Source organism: Oncorhynchus mykiss, chromosome 3 (genome assembly GCF_013265735.2).
Source record: "Oncorhynchus mykiss isolate Arlee chromosome 3, USDA_OmykA_1.1, whole genome shotgun sequence".
Taxonomy (NCBI): domain Eukaryota; kingdom Metazoa; phylum Chordata; class Actinopteri; order Salmoniformes; family Salmonidae; genus Oncorhynchus; species Oncorhynchus mykiss.
In genome coordinates this window covers 33,316,598-33,330,550 of record NC_048567.1, presented here as the reverse complement: position 1 = coordinate 33,330,550, position 13,953 = coordinate 33,316,598, and the positions used below count along the sequence as shown (strand labels likewise).

At 44.8% G+C, this 13,953-nt stretch overlaps 1 protein-coding gene across 1 annotated transcript in view; it reads left to right on the top strand.

Moving 5' to 3' along the window:
* The window catches only part of LOC110518895 (inhibitor of Bruton tyrosine kinase), a 36,127-nt gene that overhangs the window by 6,691 nt on the left and 15,483 nt on the right, over positions 1 to 13,953 (top strand). The window contains exons 5-18 of the mRNA XM_021596266.2: positions 2,522 to 2,632; positions 3,239 to 3,409; positions 3,695 to 3,812; positions 3,953 to 4,133; positions 5,860 to 5,983; positions 6,280 to 6,457; positions 6,785 to 6,938; positions 7,158 to 7,793; positions 9,152 to 9,238; positions 9,438 to 9,520; positions 9,812 to 9,849; positions 10,095 to 10,191; positions 10,494 to 10,595; positions 10,775 to 10,892. Of these exons, the coding sequence (XP_021451941.2) occupies positions 2,522 to 2,632; positions 3,239 to 3,409; positions 3,695 to 3,812; positions 3,953 to 4,133; positions 5,860 to 5,983; positions 6,280 to 6,457; positions 6,785 to 6,938; positions 7,158 to 7,793; positions 9,152 to 9,238; positions 9,438 to 9,520; positions 9,812 to 9,849; positions 10,095 to 10,191; positions 10,494 to 10,595; positions 10,775 to 10,892 (2,198 nt within the window). The remainder of the gene's footprint in view (positions 1 to 2,521; positions 2,633 to 3,238; positions 3,410 to 3,694; positions 3,813 to 3,952; positions 4,134 to 5,859; positions 5,984 to 6,279; positions 6,458 to 6,784; positions 6,939 to 7,157; positions 7,794 to 9,151; positions 9,239 to 9,437; positions 9,521 to 9,811; positions 9,850 to 10,094; positions 10,192 to 10,493; positions 10,596 to 10,774; positions 10,893 to 13,953) is intronic.

Genomic DNA, 13,953 nt, shown 5'->3' with positions numbered 1-13,953 from the left:
GCGCCACCTTTTGCTGCGATTACAGCTGTAAGTCGCTTGGGGTATGTCTCTATCAGTTTTGCACATCGAGAGACTGACATTTTTTCCCATTCCTCCTTGCAAAACAGCTCGAGCTCAGTGAGGTTGGATGGAGAGCATTTGTGAACAGCAGTTTTCAGTTCTTTCCACAGATTCTCGATTGGATTCAGGTCTGGCCTTTGACTTGGCCATTCTAACACCTGGATATGTTTATTTTTGAACCATTCCATTGTAGATTTTGCTCTATGTTTTGGATCATTGTCTTGTTGGAAGACAAATCTCCGTCCCAGTCTCAGGTCTTTTGCAGACTCCATCAGGTTTTCTTCCAGAATGGTCCTGTATTTGGCTCCATCCATCTTCCCATCAATTTTAACCATCTTCCCTGTCCCTGCTGAAGAAAAGCAGGCCCAAACCATGATGCTGCTATCACCATGTTTGACAGTGGGGATGGTGTGTTCAGCTGTGTTGCTTTTACGCCAAACATAACGTTTTGCATTGTTGCCAAAAAGTTCAATTTTGGTTTCATCTGACCAGAGCACTTTCTTCCACATGTTTGGTGTGTCTCTCAGGTGGCTTGTGGCAAACTTTAAACAACACTTTTTATGGATATCTTTAAGAAATGGCTTTCTTCTTGCCATTCTTCCATAAAGGCCAGATTTGTGCAATATACGACTGATTGTTGTCCTATGGACAGTCTCCCACCTCAGCTGTAGATCTCTGCAGTTCATCCAGAGTGATCATGGGCCTCTTGGCTGCATCTCTGATCAGTCTTCACCTTGTATGAGCTGAAAGTTTAGAGGGACGGCCAGGTCTTGGTAGATTTGCAGTGGTCTGATACTCCTTCCATTTCAATATTATCGCTTGCACAGTGCTCCTTGGGAGGTTTAAAGCTTGGGAAATCTTTTTGTATCCAAATCCGGCTTTAAACTTCTTCACAACAGTATCTCGGACCTGCCTGGTGTGTTCCTTGTTCTTCATGATGCTCTCTGCGCTTTTAACGGACCTCTGAGACTATCACAGTGCAGGTGCATTTATACGGAGACTTGATTACACACAGGTGGATTGTATTTATCATCATTAGTCATTTAGGTCAACATTGGATCATTCAGAGATCCTCACTGAACTTCTGGAGAGAGTTTGCTGCACTGAAAGTAAAGGGGCTGAATAATTTTGCACGCCCAATTTTTCAGTTTTTGATTTGTTAAAAAAGTTTGAAATATCCAATAAATGACGTTCCACTTCATGATTGTGTCCCACTTGTTGTTGATTCTTCACAAAAAAATACAGTTTTATATCTTTATGTTTGAAGCCTGAAATGTGGCAAAAGGTCGCAAAGTTCAAGGGGGCCGAATACTTTCGCAAGGCACTGTATATCAGTGCTGCCACGTGATCGTTTCCCCTGTACTCGGTACATTCCAAGATTAATTGCACCCCTCCTACATCTTCCTCCTACAGATAACCATTAACTTCTGGTGTAGACCCTCTAAACCTAAGCACTCAATATTTCAATATGATACCTGATAATTAACCCTATTCCAAGTTTAGGAGTTAGAACCCAGAATCCATCACTGGTATAGATGGTGCTGAGAGGTCTGAGGAAGAAACCTTGTAAGATAACTTTGTGTTTTTTAGGTAATGTTGTAGAGATCTATGAGGTCATTTTGTGGAAATGTAGACCCTGACTATGGTTAGAACTGTTTTCCAGCGGTTATTTAGACTCTTGACAGGAAGGACCTTTTCACAGGGAGCTATGCTAGAGAATTCATTCCTATGACATCATCAGCTCTCGTGCTCTGCTACAGCTCATGATGTCATAGGGTGGCATGCATTCCTAGTTAAGTACAGATTTTGACTAAAGTCTTTGGGTTAGATACGTTATAGCTATATCCGATGTAATATTGAAAGGTAATGGCCCAACTTTTGAGTTGATCTAAGTTTCATTATTGTCGTATGGCAGGTTGCTGTTTAGCGTCTACATTTTATACACATTTTCATGACCTGTGCATTTTCATGACCTTTGCTCAGTGGGGAGCAGATCCCATTTCAAGACCTCTCAGTGACCTACTGGTACCCCTACATGGAGTCAGAGCCTTTGTCCTCAGTGCAACCTGCCCACAGTCCAACAGGTGCTAGGGGTTAAATATTTATCCCAGTATGACATGCTTTAATTAAATGAGCCGGGTATGTGTGTGGGGCTGTCTCGTTATCAATGTGATACATCGGGGAAACATCCCCTTCGCCCTATTGAGAGCTGGAGGGGACAATGCATTAGTAATGATGTTTACTTTTCCACTTGTGCCCCGGCCTATAGTACCACCACTATTTGACTATTACTACGAGAGGGCTTAGTTTGGCCACGGAAATCAATCAACAATCAATCAAACATGCTGCGGTCTTTTTCTTTGAGTTCTTGTGATGAGAATTTGACAGTGGAGCAAAATTGTCTCACTGAATAGACCTACATTATTGATTACCCCCAAAAATGTGTTTCCTTTCCTCTCAGGTGGTGCTGTGTAAGTTCCACTCCGTGTTCCTGTCTCAGAAGGGGCAGGTGTATACATGTGGACACGGGCAGGGAGGTCGGCTGGGACACGGGGACGAACAGACATATCTGGTGAGAATACTATAATGTATCTGACATATCACATTTTATTGGTCACATAAAGTGTATTTTCTACCCATGTGTGAATTGGATTTTTATTTTGTATTTTTATTTTGCATATCCCACTCCCCCTGAGACACCCTTCGAGAGGGGGTCATGACCAGGGATCAGCCATTATTGACAGCGACCCAGGAGCAATTAGGGTTAAGTGCCTTTCTCAAGGGCACATTGACAGTTTTTTCACCCAATTGGCTCTGTGATTCGAACCAGCAACCTTTTGGTTACTGGACCAGCACTCTTAACTGCTAGGCTACTTCCTGTATGGCTGTTTAACTCTGTTCACCTGCTTCTAGCTTGATGAGCTGTAACCACTCTACCCTGAGTGTACCTGGGGTTGATTTGCACACCTGTGCTAAACCTGTGTTAACCTGGTTTGAAATACTTTTTTTGAAATGTGTTTGAGCTTGTCTGGCGCAATGTAACCAGTGGAATCGTCCCAAAAGTGTCAACTTTAATATATATTGAACGAAGCAAACGTTCAAAGTATTTGATATATAAATAAAAAAATAACATACTATTCAAAGTGAAATAGGGCTGTGGATTTTTATCATCGGTCAGGTTCCTCGGATGGTGGAGGGGCTCCTGTCTCATCACTGCTCCCAGGTGGCTGCAGCCAAGGACCACACGGTGGTGCTGACCGAGGAGGGCTATGTCTACACCTTCGGCCTCAACACCTTCCACCAGCTGGGACTGGCTCCCCCGCCCGCCTCCAGCCACCTGCCCAAACAGGTAAGAGAGACACCTGGCCAGGCATGGTGCCCACATAGAGACTACATAGCTAGGCAGCTAGATGGGGCGTTGTCCCTAACCACGTTAGCGGAGTAGGACAAGCTGAGGAAAAAACTCCCGGGGCCTCATTTAGCAATATATGTGTGTGTTTGTTATGACAATTGCATGAACAAATCCAATGCATCAGAAGACAAACATGTACACAGCAGACACTTGAATCTGAGGGAAGCTGAATTAGTGTGGATTGGTTGTTGACTGACGTTGGTCTTGTCCAATGGGATGTAGGTATTCTCCAAGACCCTTAAAGGCAGGACTGTTATTGGTGTAGCAGCGGGGAGATTCCACACAGTTCTGTGGACCAGGGAGGCTGTCTACACAGTGGGACTGAACGGAGGGCAGCTGGGTAAGTCATGATGACTGGCACACCATAGCATAACATTGGTTTCCAATGACTTTGAAGTTAAGCCAAGGTAACTAATTATATGCTCTATCATTCCCCTACCTTGACTTTATATGTGGTGATGGTTGACTTTTGACCTTTAGGCTACCTGTTGGACCCCAACGGGGAGAGGTGTGTGACCGCGCCTCGCCAGGTGTCTGCCCTCTACCACAAGGACGTCACCATCGCCATGGCAGTGGCCAGTAATGGGGCAACGTTGGTGGTGACAGAGAAGGGAGATGTCTACCTGCTAGCTGACTATCAGTGTAAGAAGTTGGCATCCAGGTGACTATACCGATAGTGGAGAAGTGACTATCAGGTTCACGGTTAATTCCATTTCATCTCAGGAAGTCAACTGCAATTCCAGTTTCTCATTGAGGAGAATTGGAATCACATTTCAGTTTACTTCCTGAATTGACCGAATTCCAAATAACATTTTCTTTATGAGAGAGAGATGACATTAACCTAAGGTTGATCGAATTAGCATAATACAAAAATCCCCATTTAAAAATAATTCTCTTTTAAGCTAGAGAGATCTGTTTTGCATTGGATGTGTCTCAATCCACCGCATCCGCCTATTTAACACTTCTGCATTTGCGGTGAAAGGTGACAGAGCTAGAGCGAAGTTTGTCAGACCATGAGACATCCTGAGTATCGGTCTGGAGCACCCGACCGGTTTGGCCTACAAACTATTATGACCACTCGATGGAGATATGAGTCTCACGAACGCGATGGTGTTTACTCTGCGACCCACACAAGCGTCGTCTGAAGTCGGTACAGCCGAACTCCCAACTTCTGTCTGTAGCGTCAGAACAGTTTGGGCTACATACTAATATGACCCCTCTGTGTCAAGGTGAGACTCTCATGAACACGTACATGTTGGTTGTTTTGCTCTCATTTATGAAAGTACACTACATGACCAAACGTATGTGGACACCTGCTCGTCCAACATCTCATTCCAAAACCATTGGTATTAATATGGAGTTGGTCCCTGCTAAAACAGCCTCCGCTCTTCTGGGAAGGCTTTCCACTAGATGTTGCTGCGGGGACTTGCTTCCATTCAGCCATAAACATTAGTGTGGTCGAGCACTGATGTTGGGCGATTAGGCCTGGCTCACGTTTGGTGTTCTAATTCATCCCAAAGGTGTCCAATGGGGTTGAGGTCAGGGCTCTCTGCAGGCCAGTCAAGTTCTTCCACACCGATCCCGACAAACCATTTCTGTATGGACCTCGTTTTGTGCACGGAGTCATTGTCATGCTGAAGCAGGAATGGGCCTTTCGCAAAATGTTGCCACAAAGTTGGAAGCACAGAATCGTCTAGAATGTCATTGTATGCTGTAGCGTTAAGATTTCCCTTCACTGGAACTAAGGGGTCTAGCCCGAACCATGAAAAACAGCCCCAGACCATTATTCCTCCCCCACCTATCTTTACAGTTGGCATCCTATGATGGTGGCACGTTGAGTCACTGCGCATTTCAGTAAGGCCAATGTTTGTCATTGATGATTGCATGTCTGTATGCTCAACTCTGTACACCTGTCAGCAACGGGTGGTTCTGAAATGGCGGAGTCCACTAATTTGTATGTGTGTCTACATACATACACAAAAGTATGTATATGTATAGTGCCATTAGAAAATTATTCTAACCCTTGACTTTTTCCACCTTTTTTGTTACGTTACAGCCTTATTCTAAAATGGATGTAACCTTTTTTTATCTCTGCAATCTATAGACTACCCTATAATATGAAAGGTTTTTAGAAAGTTTAGCAATTTTTTTTTATTTTTTATACTTCAAGGGGTCTTAAATCAAATAGTAAAATGATCCTTGGTATGACCTTCTTAAAACAATTCCATATAGCTTAGTAGTTACCCCCCTCCTGGCTTAAACAGGGCATAGGCAATAAAGGGTTAACAGGAGAGAGAGAGCGAGAGATACGTGATGATCATTCTACTGTCACTCGCTCTTTAAAAAAAAAATATATGTAAAAAAGAAAATTGTTGTTTCTCTTTCAGACAACTGAACATCCGGAAGGTCCTTGTGAGCGGAGGCAGCCTGGACCATCGTGTGGACCCCCAGATCCTGAATGAGAGAGGGGGAGAGAAGGTGGCCATCCTGGCCCTGGATGAAGCTGGGAGGGTAAGGACCAGCTGGGTCCAACACATTGAAAAATAACAAATACTTCATTTTGTTGGTGGATTCTTCATTTTCAAACGATTCACTCCATATGATCACCCCTCAAGCTGATGTATTTGAGCCATTGATTATCTTATCCCGTTCTTTATTACTTAGTTTTTTCTGTTTGGATGATGATGTGTGTTGATCTGTGTGATCTATGTTTATTCTATGCATTTGTTGTCACCACAGACTGACAATGCCTTTAATTGTCCCTCTGGATTACTAAAGTGCTATTGCGATTTCTCGCTCTCCGTCAGGTTTTCTGCTGGCGCTCAGTGGGCGGTTCGGTGAGACAATGCAGGTGGGCATATGGGCGCCAGGTGTTCATTACAGACATCGCCCTGAGCAGGAACAACATGATGTTTGTCACACAGGAAGGGGAGGGCTTCAGCGGACAGTGGCACGGAGAGTACAGGAAGAGCGTGGAGAAGAAAGGTGAGTTGAGAAAATGGTTTACTCTCATAGCTCAGTGACGACACAATGATACTTCTGAGGACAACCAGTGTTCTTTCACTTTCCTCATTTACATGTATGGTGGATGATGAACTTCATGAAGTATGGAAAAATAGTAAACCAGACTTAGATTCAAAAGTACTCTTTTGCACCCTTGAATGTAAGTAATGTGTACTATTTATCTGTTTTTCAGGATGTTTATCATCCCAGCATAAATCAGAAGTTGTTTGGATTTGAATCATTGGGAAGTAAGTTAGAATCACTGCGTTTTGTCATTTTACTAAAGCATTTCTCCCTTGTGTGCTTTAGATGGGAGTGTGGAGGTGTGTGGTTACCCAGAGGGTGGAACTGTGTACGAGCGAATCCGCTTGGAGAAGCTCCCCTATGTCCACCGTGCGGTCAGCATCACCATGGACTCCAAGGGACGCAACTTTGGAGTGCTGCAGTCTGACCCTAAAACCAGGTACCGTTCCTCTGTGTTGTCGCACCTTTTTAAAACATTTTAACTGTGTCTTTATTTGGCCACACTGTAACAAAACGTTTTTGAAATGGACAATAAGTGTTTGTTGGGAAGTTCAGATAGTACATCCCTGTTTAACTACGTTTTGGAGCATTTCGTGCCTAGTGAACATGACCCTGATTCGTGAACAAAATGTCTGATCTCTGTCCTTCCCCCGCCCAGCCTGTTTGAGATTCCCAGCGTATCTCCCTCCTCCTTCTCCCAACACTTCCGGGGCCTGCTGGAGGAAGCGGACGAGACGGACAGCATCCACGACTTGACCCTGCAGGCTGGAGACCGCACCTTCCCCGCCCACAAGTACCTCCTGTCCATGAGGTCCGAGTTCTTCAGGAAGCAGCTGGTGCCGGACGGGGGGGAGGGAGACGGGGAGGTGAGGAGGAGCGAGGATGCGGTGGGCTGTGACCTGCTGGTGGTGGAGACGGTGAGCCCTGAGATGCTGGAGCACGTCCTGAAGTTCATCTACACCGACTCCTGTGATCTGCTGGTGCAGGGCCACCGGCCTCGAGTCTTCGGTCAGAACCAGAATCAACAGGACCCGGAGCAGGAGCAGCTGATCAGCAGCCTGCAGGACCTGGGCTTCCATGAGGGCAACCTGAGGGACCGCTTGGCCCTGGAAGTGTACCGCTCGCTGACCCCATCGGCCCGAGGGGACGGAGACAAGCCCAAAAGCAAGGGCACCAAGCCTGGGAAAAAAGGCAAGGGAGGCAAGGCTGGAGCTGGAGAGGGAGGAAGAGTCAACCCGGTCAAGACCTTACAGGGCGTGGCCAAGAAGCTCGGCATGGGGAGTCTGTCGGCACGGTGAATAATGAGTTGGTTATGATTGTTGTCCCCCACGATGAAATCGGGTAGTGGACTGTGGGTTGGTCCGTTCGTATGTTTGTCACACGCGATATATCTCAGACCGCAGTGGCCCGGTTTTGACAACTTGAATGATGCATCTTACCATTGAGAGCTGGCATTTACAAAATTATATTGATTGGCCAGATGGTGGCGCTATAACATGTGATTGAAAATGCAAACTTTGAAAGGTCATGCACCTCACGTTATTTTTTAATTTTGTGGAAAAACGCTGCTCTTCTGGCACCGAGTGACTGATCTGACGATGTGATAACTATGGGAAAAGGTCTCTCGACGCAATACTTTTAAACTAGTACCTGAAACATGACCAATAAAAATTCACGTGGGTGTGGTTTGGCACATAGATTTATATAAATCAATCAAGGATATTTGTATTTTAACAAAGTTGTACACATTTTGCAAACACTGTCAAGACTCATGTGCAAGAACATTCATATTGACCACACGGTGGCGCCGTTACAGGGACATGTTATATATCTTGATCTGTTTGACTCGTGGTGATGAAATTTGGCACAAATACTCAGGGTAATGAGTCTAGCTAACACGTGATACCTCGGTCAACACTGGCTGATTTTGACGAAATTTAGGTGAATGATGCGCCTTGCCATAGAGATCCGGTGCTTACAAAATTACACATTATTAATCAACTATACGTACAGTATAGTATGTAAGTCACATGCGATATCTCAGACACCACTTGCGCTGTTTTTCACATTTGTGGAGGACGACATGTTTATTGTTATTTGTCTTGCTTTTAACCCCTGGGGGGGGGGGGTTGTTAATATCTAGAATAGTTTTTTAAGATGGTCATACCATGGGTCATTTAGCTATCTGATTTGGGATTTTAGGACCCCTGTAGGTGTATATTTTTTCAAATATTTGATGAAGCATTGAATTTGGGCTTCTGCTATTAGCCTTAAACGCATTGAATAACATGTTCATACGTGGCACAACCGAATGTCCAACAATGTATCAAAAAAATGGCCCATTAAAATCCTATTCATTTAAAAAAAAAATGTTTTACCGGGTTACCTTGAGACGAGTCTTGTGACGCTTGTGGGCGTCATAGAGTAAAACGGAGAACACGTTTGTAAGAGTCTCAGAATTTTGATGGTGGGGTCCTTTTAGTTTGTAGCTCAAACAGTTCGGACTTGACAGAAGTGTTTGGGTTTGAGACATGAGACTAGTCCTGTGAAGCTTGTGGGTGTTGTAGAGTAAAACCATTACCATTGTAGAGTAAAACCATTATTAACATGTTATAACCCGTAGTGTATTTTGTTAAAAACATTTTATTACAGTTTGGATGGAGTGCAGTATGACAACGGGAAGATCAATGTAGTGCTTAAGATGACGGCCAACAAGCCACGATATAACCAGAAAAAGTGGTGAGTAAATTGCCACGTGGCAATTTAAACTGAGACAATGTTGTGTTCATAGAAAGGTAATTACTAGAATGGACATTCCTATTCAAGTCAATGTTCTGTGACTCTATTCAGTTGTGTGTGTCGTCAGAAAACCAGGGTAGTAAAATATCAAAGCGGAGATATTGTTCCCCGTCTAAGCTGTATCTCTGTCTCCCCCAAGCTCCTACCTTTGTGATGTCACTCTGAGGTCTGAGGATGGCAAGGAGTTCCCCTGTCACAAGTGTGTGCTGTGTGCCAGACTTGGTGAGCTACCATGTGTCAACATATGGTTGCGTTTCTTGGAGTTTGTAGGGTGAACTGTGGGTTTAGGTTATTCAAGGTTGTAGACATCTGACACTAGATTGGCCAGTCATTTGTTAAAGCCGTGGGACCAGTTTTCGGTACACAGATTAAACCTAGCCCTGGACTAAAAGCATGCTCAATGGAGAATCTCAATTGAAAATGATTTTTTATTAAGGAGTAAGATGTGTCTGGGGGATGATTTTTGGATATTTCTTAGTGGCAGTTCTATTGTAAACATGTCATGTGTTTCAGAGTACTTCCACAGTATGCTGGGGAACCCCTGGATAGAGGTATGTTATGTTTTGTCTTTGATTTTATTTCATGTTTATCAATCCATATTAGTTTTTACAATTGATAAAATATCTGTTTTAGTTGCTGGCAATTGGAGGTCTTGCTCATTGTACACTAAAGCTTAATTTTAATATTGCCAGAAGTAACCGTTGGCTCTGAAAACATTGTCTCACATTGTGCTTGAGTAAGTGTGCTGCTACTTGTGATCAGTGATGGTGATGTAGTTGTTGTGTGCCCCCCACAGGCCACTTCTTGTAGTGCCCTAGAGATGCCCACCAGCTCAGAGATACTGCAGGTCATCCTAGAATATGTCTACACTGACGAGTCTCCCACTATCAAAGGTACAGGACACACCAGATCATGCATATACAACCTGTAGACACACACACACACACTCAGTGAAAAATGCTTTGGAACTATGGATGGAAATGAGCTCTTTTGCTAACTTGGGTACATACACATTGACTCTGTAATGTTGCTAAATGTGCACTGTCCCTGTCAAATAAGTAAATTAAATAAATATTGAGTTAAAAATAAGTCTACCACGTGGCTACCCCTAATAATATTTACGAACCTCATGTTGACTTTGATCTTGATGCACAAGGTAGTTGGAAGCTAAAAGTCTGTCTCTATCCACTTCCAGAGTCTCTCAATGTGGAGTTTGTCTGCAACGTGTTGGTGGTGGCCGATCAGCTTCTCATCACCCGACTGAAGGAGATGTGTGAGGTGGCCATCACTGAGAACCGTATGTCCTCTCATCTTCCCTCTGTCCTCTTAGCCCTCTCTGCTCTCCTCCCATGCCTCTGTCTTCCTCTCTTTCTCTCCTGCCTGTCAACATGTCAAACAGCTTTGTCTTGAAAATCACCCGTGTGAGAGCACTGTCCTGTTTGTTTTAAAAAATGGCTTCCTCTTCCGTCTCCTCAGTGACGCTGAAGAACGCTGCGGAGCTGCTGCAGTTTTCTGCCATGTACAACGCTGAGCAGCTCAAACTGTCGTGCATCCAGTTCATCGTGCACAACATGGCTGCCCTGCTCGAGTCCAAGTGAGTGTGTGTATTAAGTACATTCGGAAAGTATTTGGACCACTTTACCTTTTCCCCATTTTATTATGTTACAGCCTTATTTTATTTTTTTAAGCAACACTGAAGCATGCGCGAGAGCACCAGCTGTTCTGGATGACTGTGATAACGCTCTCTGTAGCAGATGCGATCAAAACCTTTAAACAGGTCAACATTCACACAGCCGCTGGGCCAGGCGGATTACCAGGACTTGTACTGAAAGCATGCGCGGACCAACTGGCAAGTGTCTTCACTGACATTTTCAACCTCTCCCTGACCGAGTCTGTAATGCCTAAATGTTTCAAGCAGACAAACATAGTCCCTGTGCCCAAGGAAGCGAAGGTAACCTGCCTAAATGATTACCGCCCTGTGGCACTCACATCGGTAGCCATGAAGTGCTTTGAAAGGCTGGTCATGGCTCACAACATCCACCCTTGACCCACTCCAATTTGCATACCGCCCCAACAGATCCACAGATGACGCAATTTCAATTGCACTCCACACTGTCCTTTCTCACCTGGACAAAAGGAACACCTATGTGAGAATGCTGTTCATTGACTACAGCTTAGCGTTCAACACCACTAAGCTAAGGACTCTGGGACTAAACACCTCCCTCTGCAACTGGATCCTGGACTTCCTGATGTGCCGCCCCCAGGTGGTAACGATGAGACTGCCTATAGGGAGGAGGTCAGAGAACTGGCAGTGTGGTGCCAGGACAACAACCTCTCCCTCAATGTGAGCAAGACAAAGGAGCTGATTGTGGACTACAGGAATGGCGGGCCAAACAGGCCCCCATTCAACATCGACGGGGCTGTAGTGAAGCAGGTCGAGTTTCAAGTTCCTTGGTGTCCACATCACCAATGCACTATCATGGTCCAAACATACCAAGACAGTCGTGAAGAGGGCACGACAACCTTTTACCCCTCGGGAGACTGAAAAGATTTGGCATGGGCCCCCAGATCCTCAAAAGGTTCTACAGCTGCACCATTGGGAGCGTCCTTACCGGTTGTATCACCGACTTGTATGGCAACTGCTCGGCATCTGACCATAAGACGCTACAGAGGGTGGCGCGAACATCCCAGTTCATCACTGGGGCCAAGCTTTCTGCCGTCCAGGACCTATATAATTGGCTGTGTCAGAGGAAAGCCCATTAAAATTGTCAGAGACTTCAGTCACTTAAGTCGCACTGTTTTCTCTGCCACCACACGGCAAGTGGTTCCAGAGCACCAAGTGTAGGACCAAAAGGCTCCTCGACAGCTTCTAACCCCCCAAGCCAGTAGGCTGCTGAACAATTCATAAAAATGGCCACCGGACAATATACATTGACATCCCCTCTTGTACACTGCTGCTACTCGCTGTTTGTTTACCTATGCATAGTCACTTCGCCCCCACCTACATATACAGATTACCTCAACTAGCCTGTACCCCCGCACACTGACTCGGTACCGGTGCCCCCTGCATATAGTCTCGTTATTATCATTCTTACTGTGTTTTTATTATTACTTTTTATCTTAGCCTACTGGGAAAATATTTTCTTCTTGAACTGCACTGTTGGTTAAGGGCTTGTAACTAAGCATTTCATGGTAAAATCAACACTTGTTGTATTCGGCGCATGTGGCAAATGGTTTGATTTAGATTTTTAATGCAAATTTTATTACAAATAAAATAACTGAAATCACATTTGCATAATTATTCAGACCCTTTACTTAGTACTTTGTTGAAGCAACTTTGGCAGTGATTACAGCCTCGTCTTGGGTATGACACTGCAAGCTTGGCACATCTGTATTTGGAGTTTCTTCCATCGTTCTCTGCAGATCCTCTCAAGCTCTGTCAGGTTGGATGGGGAGCTGTTTTCAAATCAAATAATTTTGTTGGTCACACACACATGGTTAGTAGATGTTGTTGCGAGTGTTGCAATGCTTGTGCTTCTAGTTCCGACAGTGCAGCAATATCTAACAAGTAATCTTAACAATTCCACCACTACCTAATACACAATGGAATAAGAATATATGGATGAGCAATGACAGAGCGGCATAGGCAAGATGCAATAAAATACTGTACATATGAGATGAGTAATGTAAGATGTGTAAACATCATTATTAATAAAGTTAATAAATTCATAATTAATTAATAAAGATCCATTTGTTAGTGGCCAATGATTTCAATACCATGTAGGCAGCAACCTCTGTTAGTGATGGCTGTTCAACAATCTGATGGCCTTGAGACAGAAGCTATTTTCAGTCTCTCGGTCCCAGCTTTGATGTGCCTGTACTAACCTCACCTTCTGGATGGTAGCTTGGTGAACAGGCAATGGCTCGGGTGGTTGTTCTTGATGGTCTTTTTGACCTTCCTGTGACATCGGGTGCTGTAGGTGTCCCGGAGGGCAGGTAGTTTGCCCTCGGTGATGTGTTGTGTAAACTGCACCACCCTCTGGAGAGCCCTGCGGTTGAGGGCGGTGCAGTTGCTGTACCAGGTGGTGATACAGCCCGACAGGATGCTCTCAATTGTGCATCTGTAAAAGTTAGTCAGGCTTTTAGGTGCCTAGCCAAATTTATTCAGCCTCCTGAGATTGAGGTGATGTTGCCCCTTCACCACACTGTCTGTGTGGGTGGACCATTTCAGTTTGTCTGCTGTTCCTTCGATGTGGATAAGGGGGTGCTCCCTCTGCTGTTTCCTGAAGTCCACGATCATCTCCTTTGTTTTGTTGGCGTTGAGTGAGAGGTTTTCCTAACACAAAACTCCGAAGGCCCTCACCTCTCTGTAGGCTGTCTCGTCTTTGTTGGAAATCAAGCCCACTACTGTTGTCTTCAAACTTGATGATTGAGTTGGAGGCATGTGTGGTCGTGGGTGAACAGGGAGCACAGGAGGGGGATGAGGACGCACTGTTGTGGGGCCCCATTGTAGAGGATCAGCGAAGTGGAGATGTTGTTTTCTACCTTCACCACCTGGGGTCAGCCTGTCAGGAAGTCCAGGACACTATCACACAGGGTGGGGTTGAGACCCAGAGCATCAAGCATAATGATGAGTTTGGAGGGTACTATGGTAT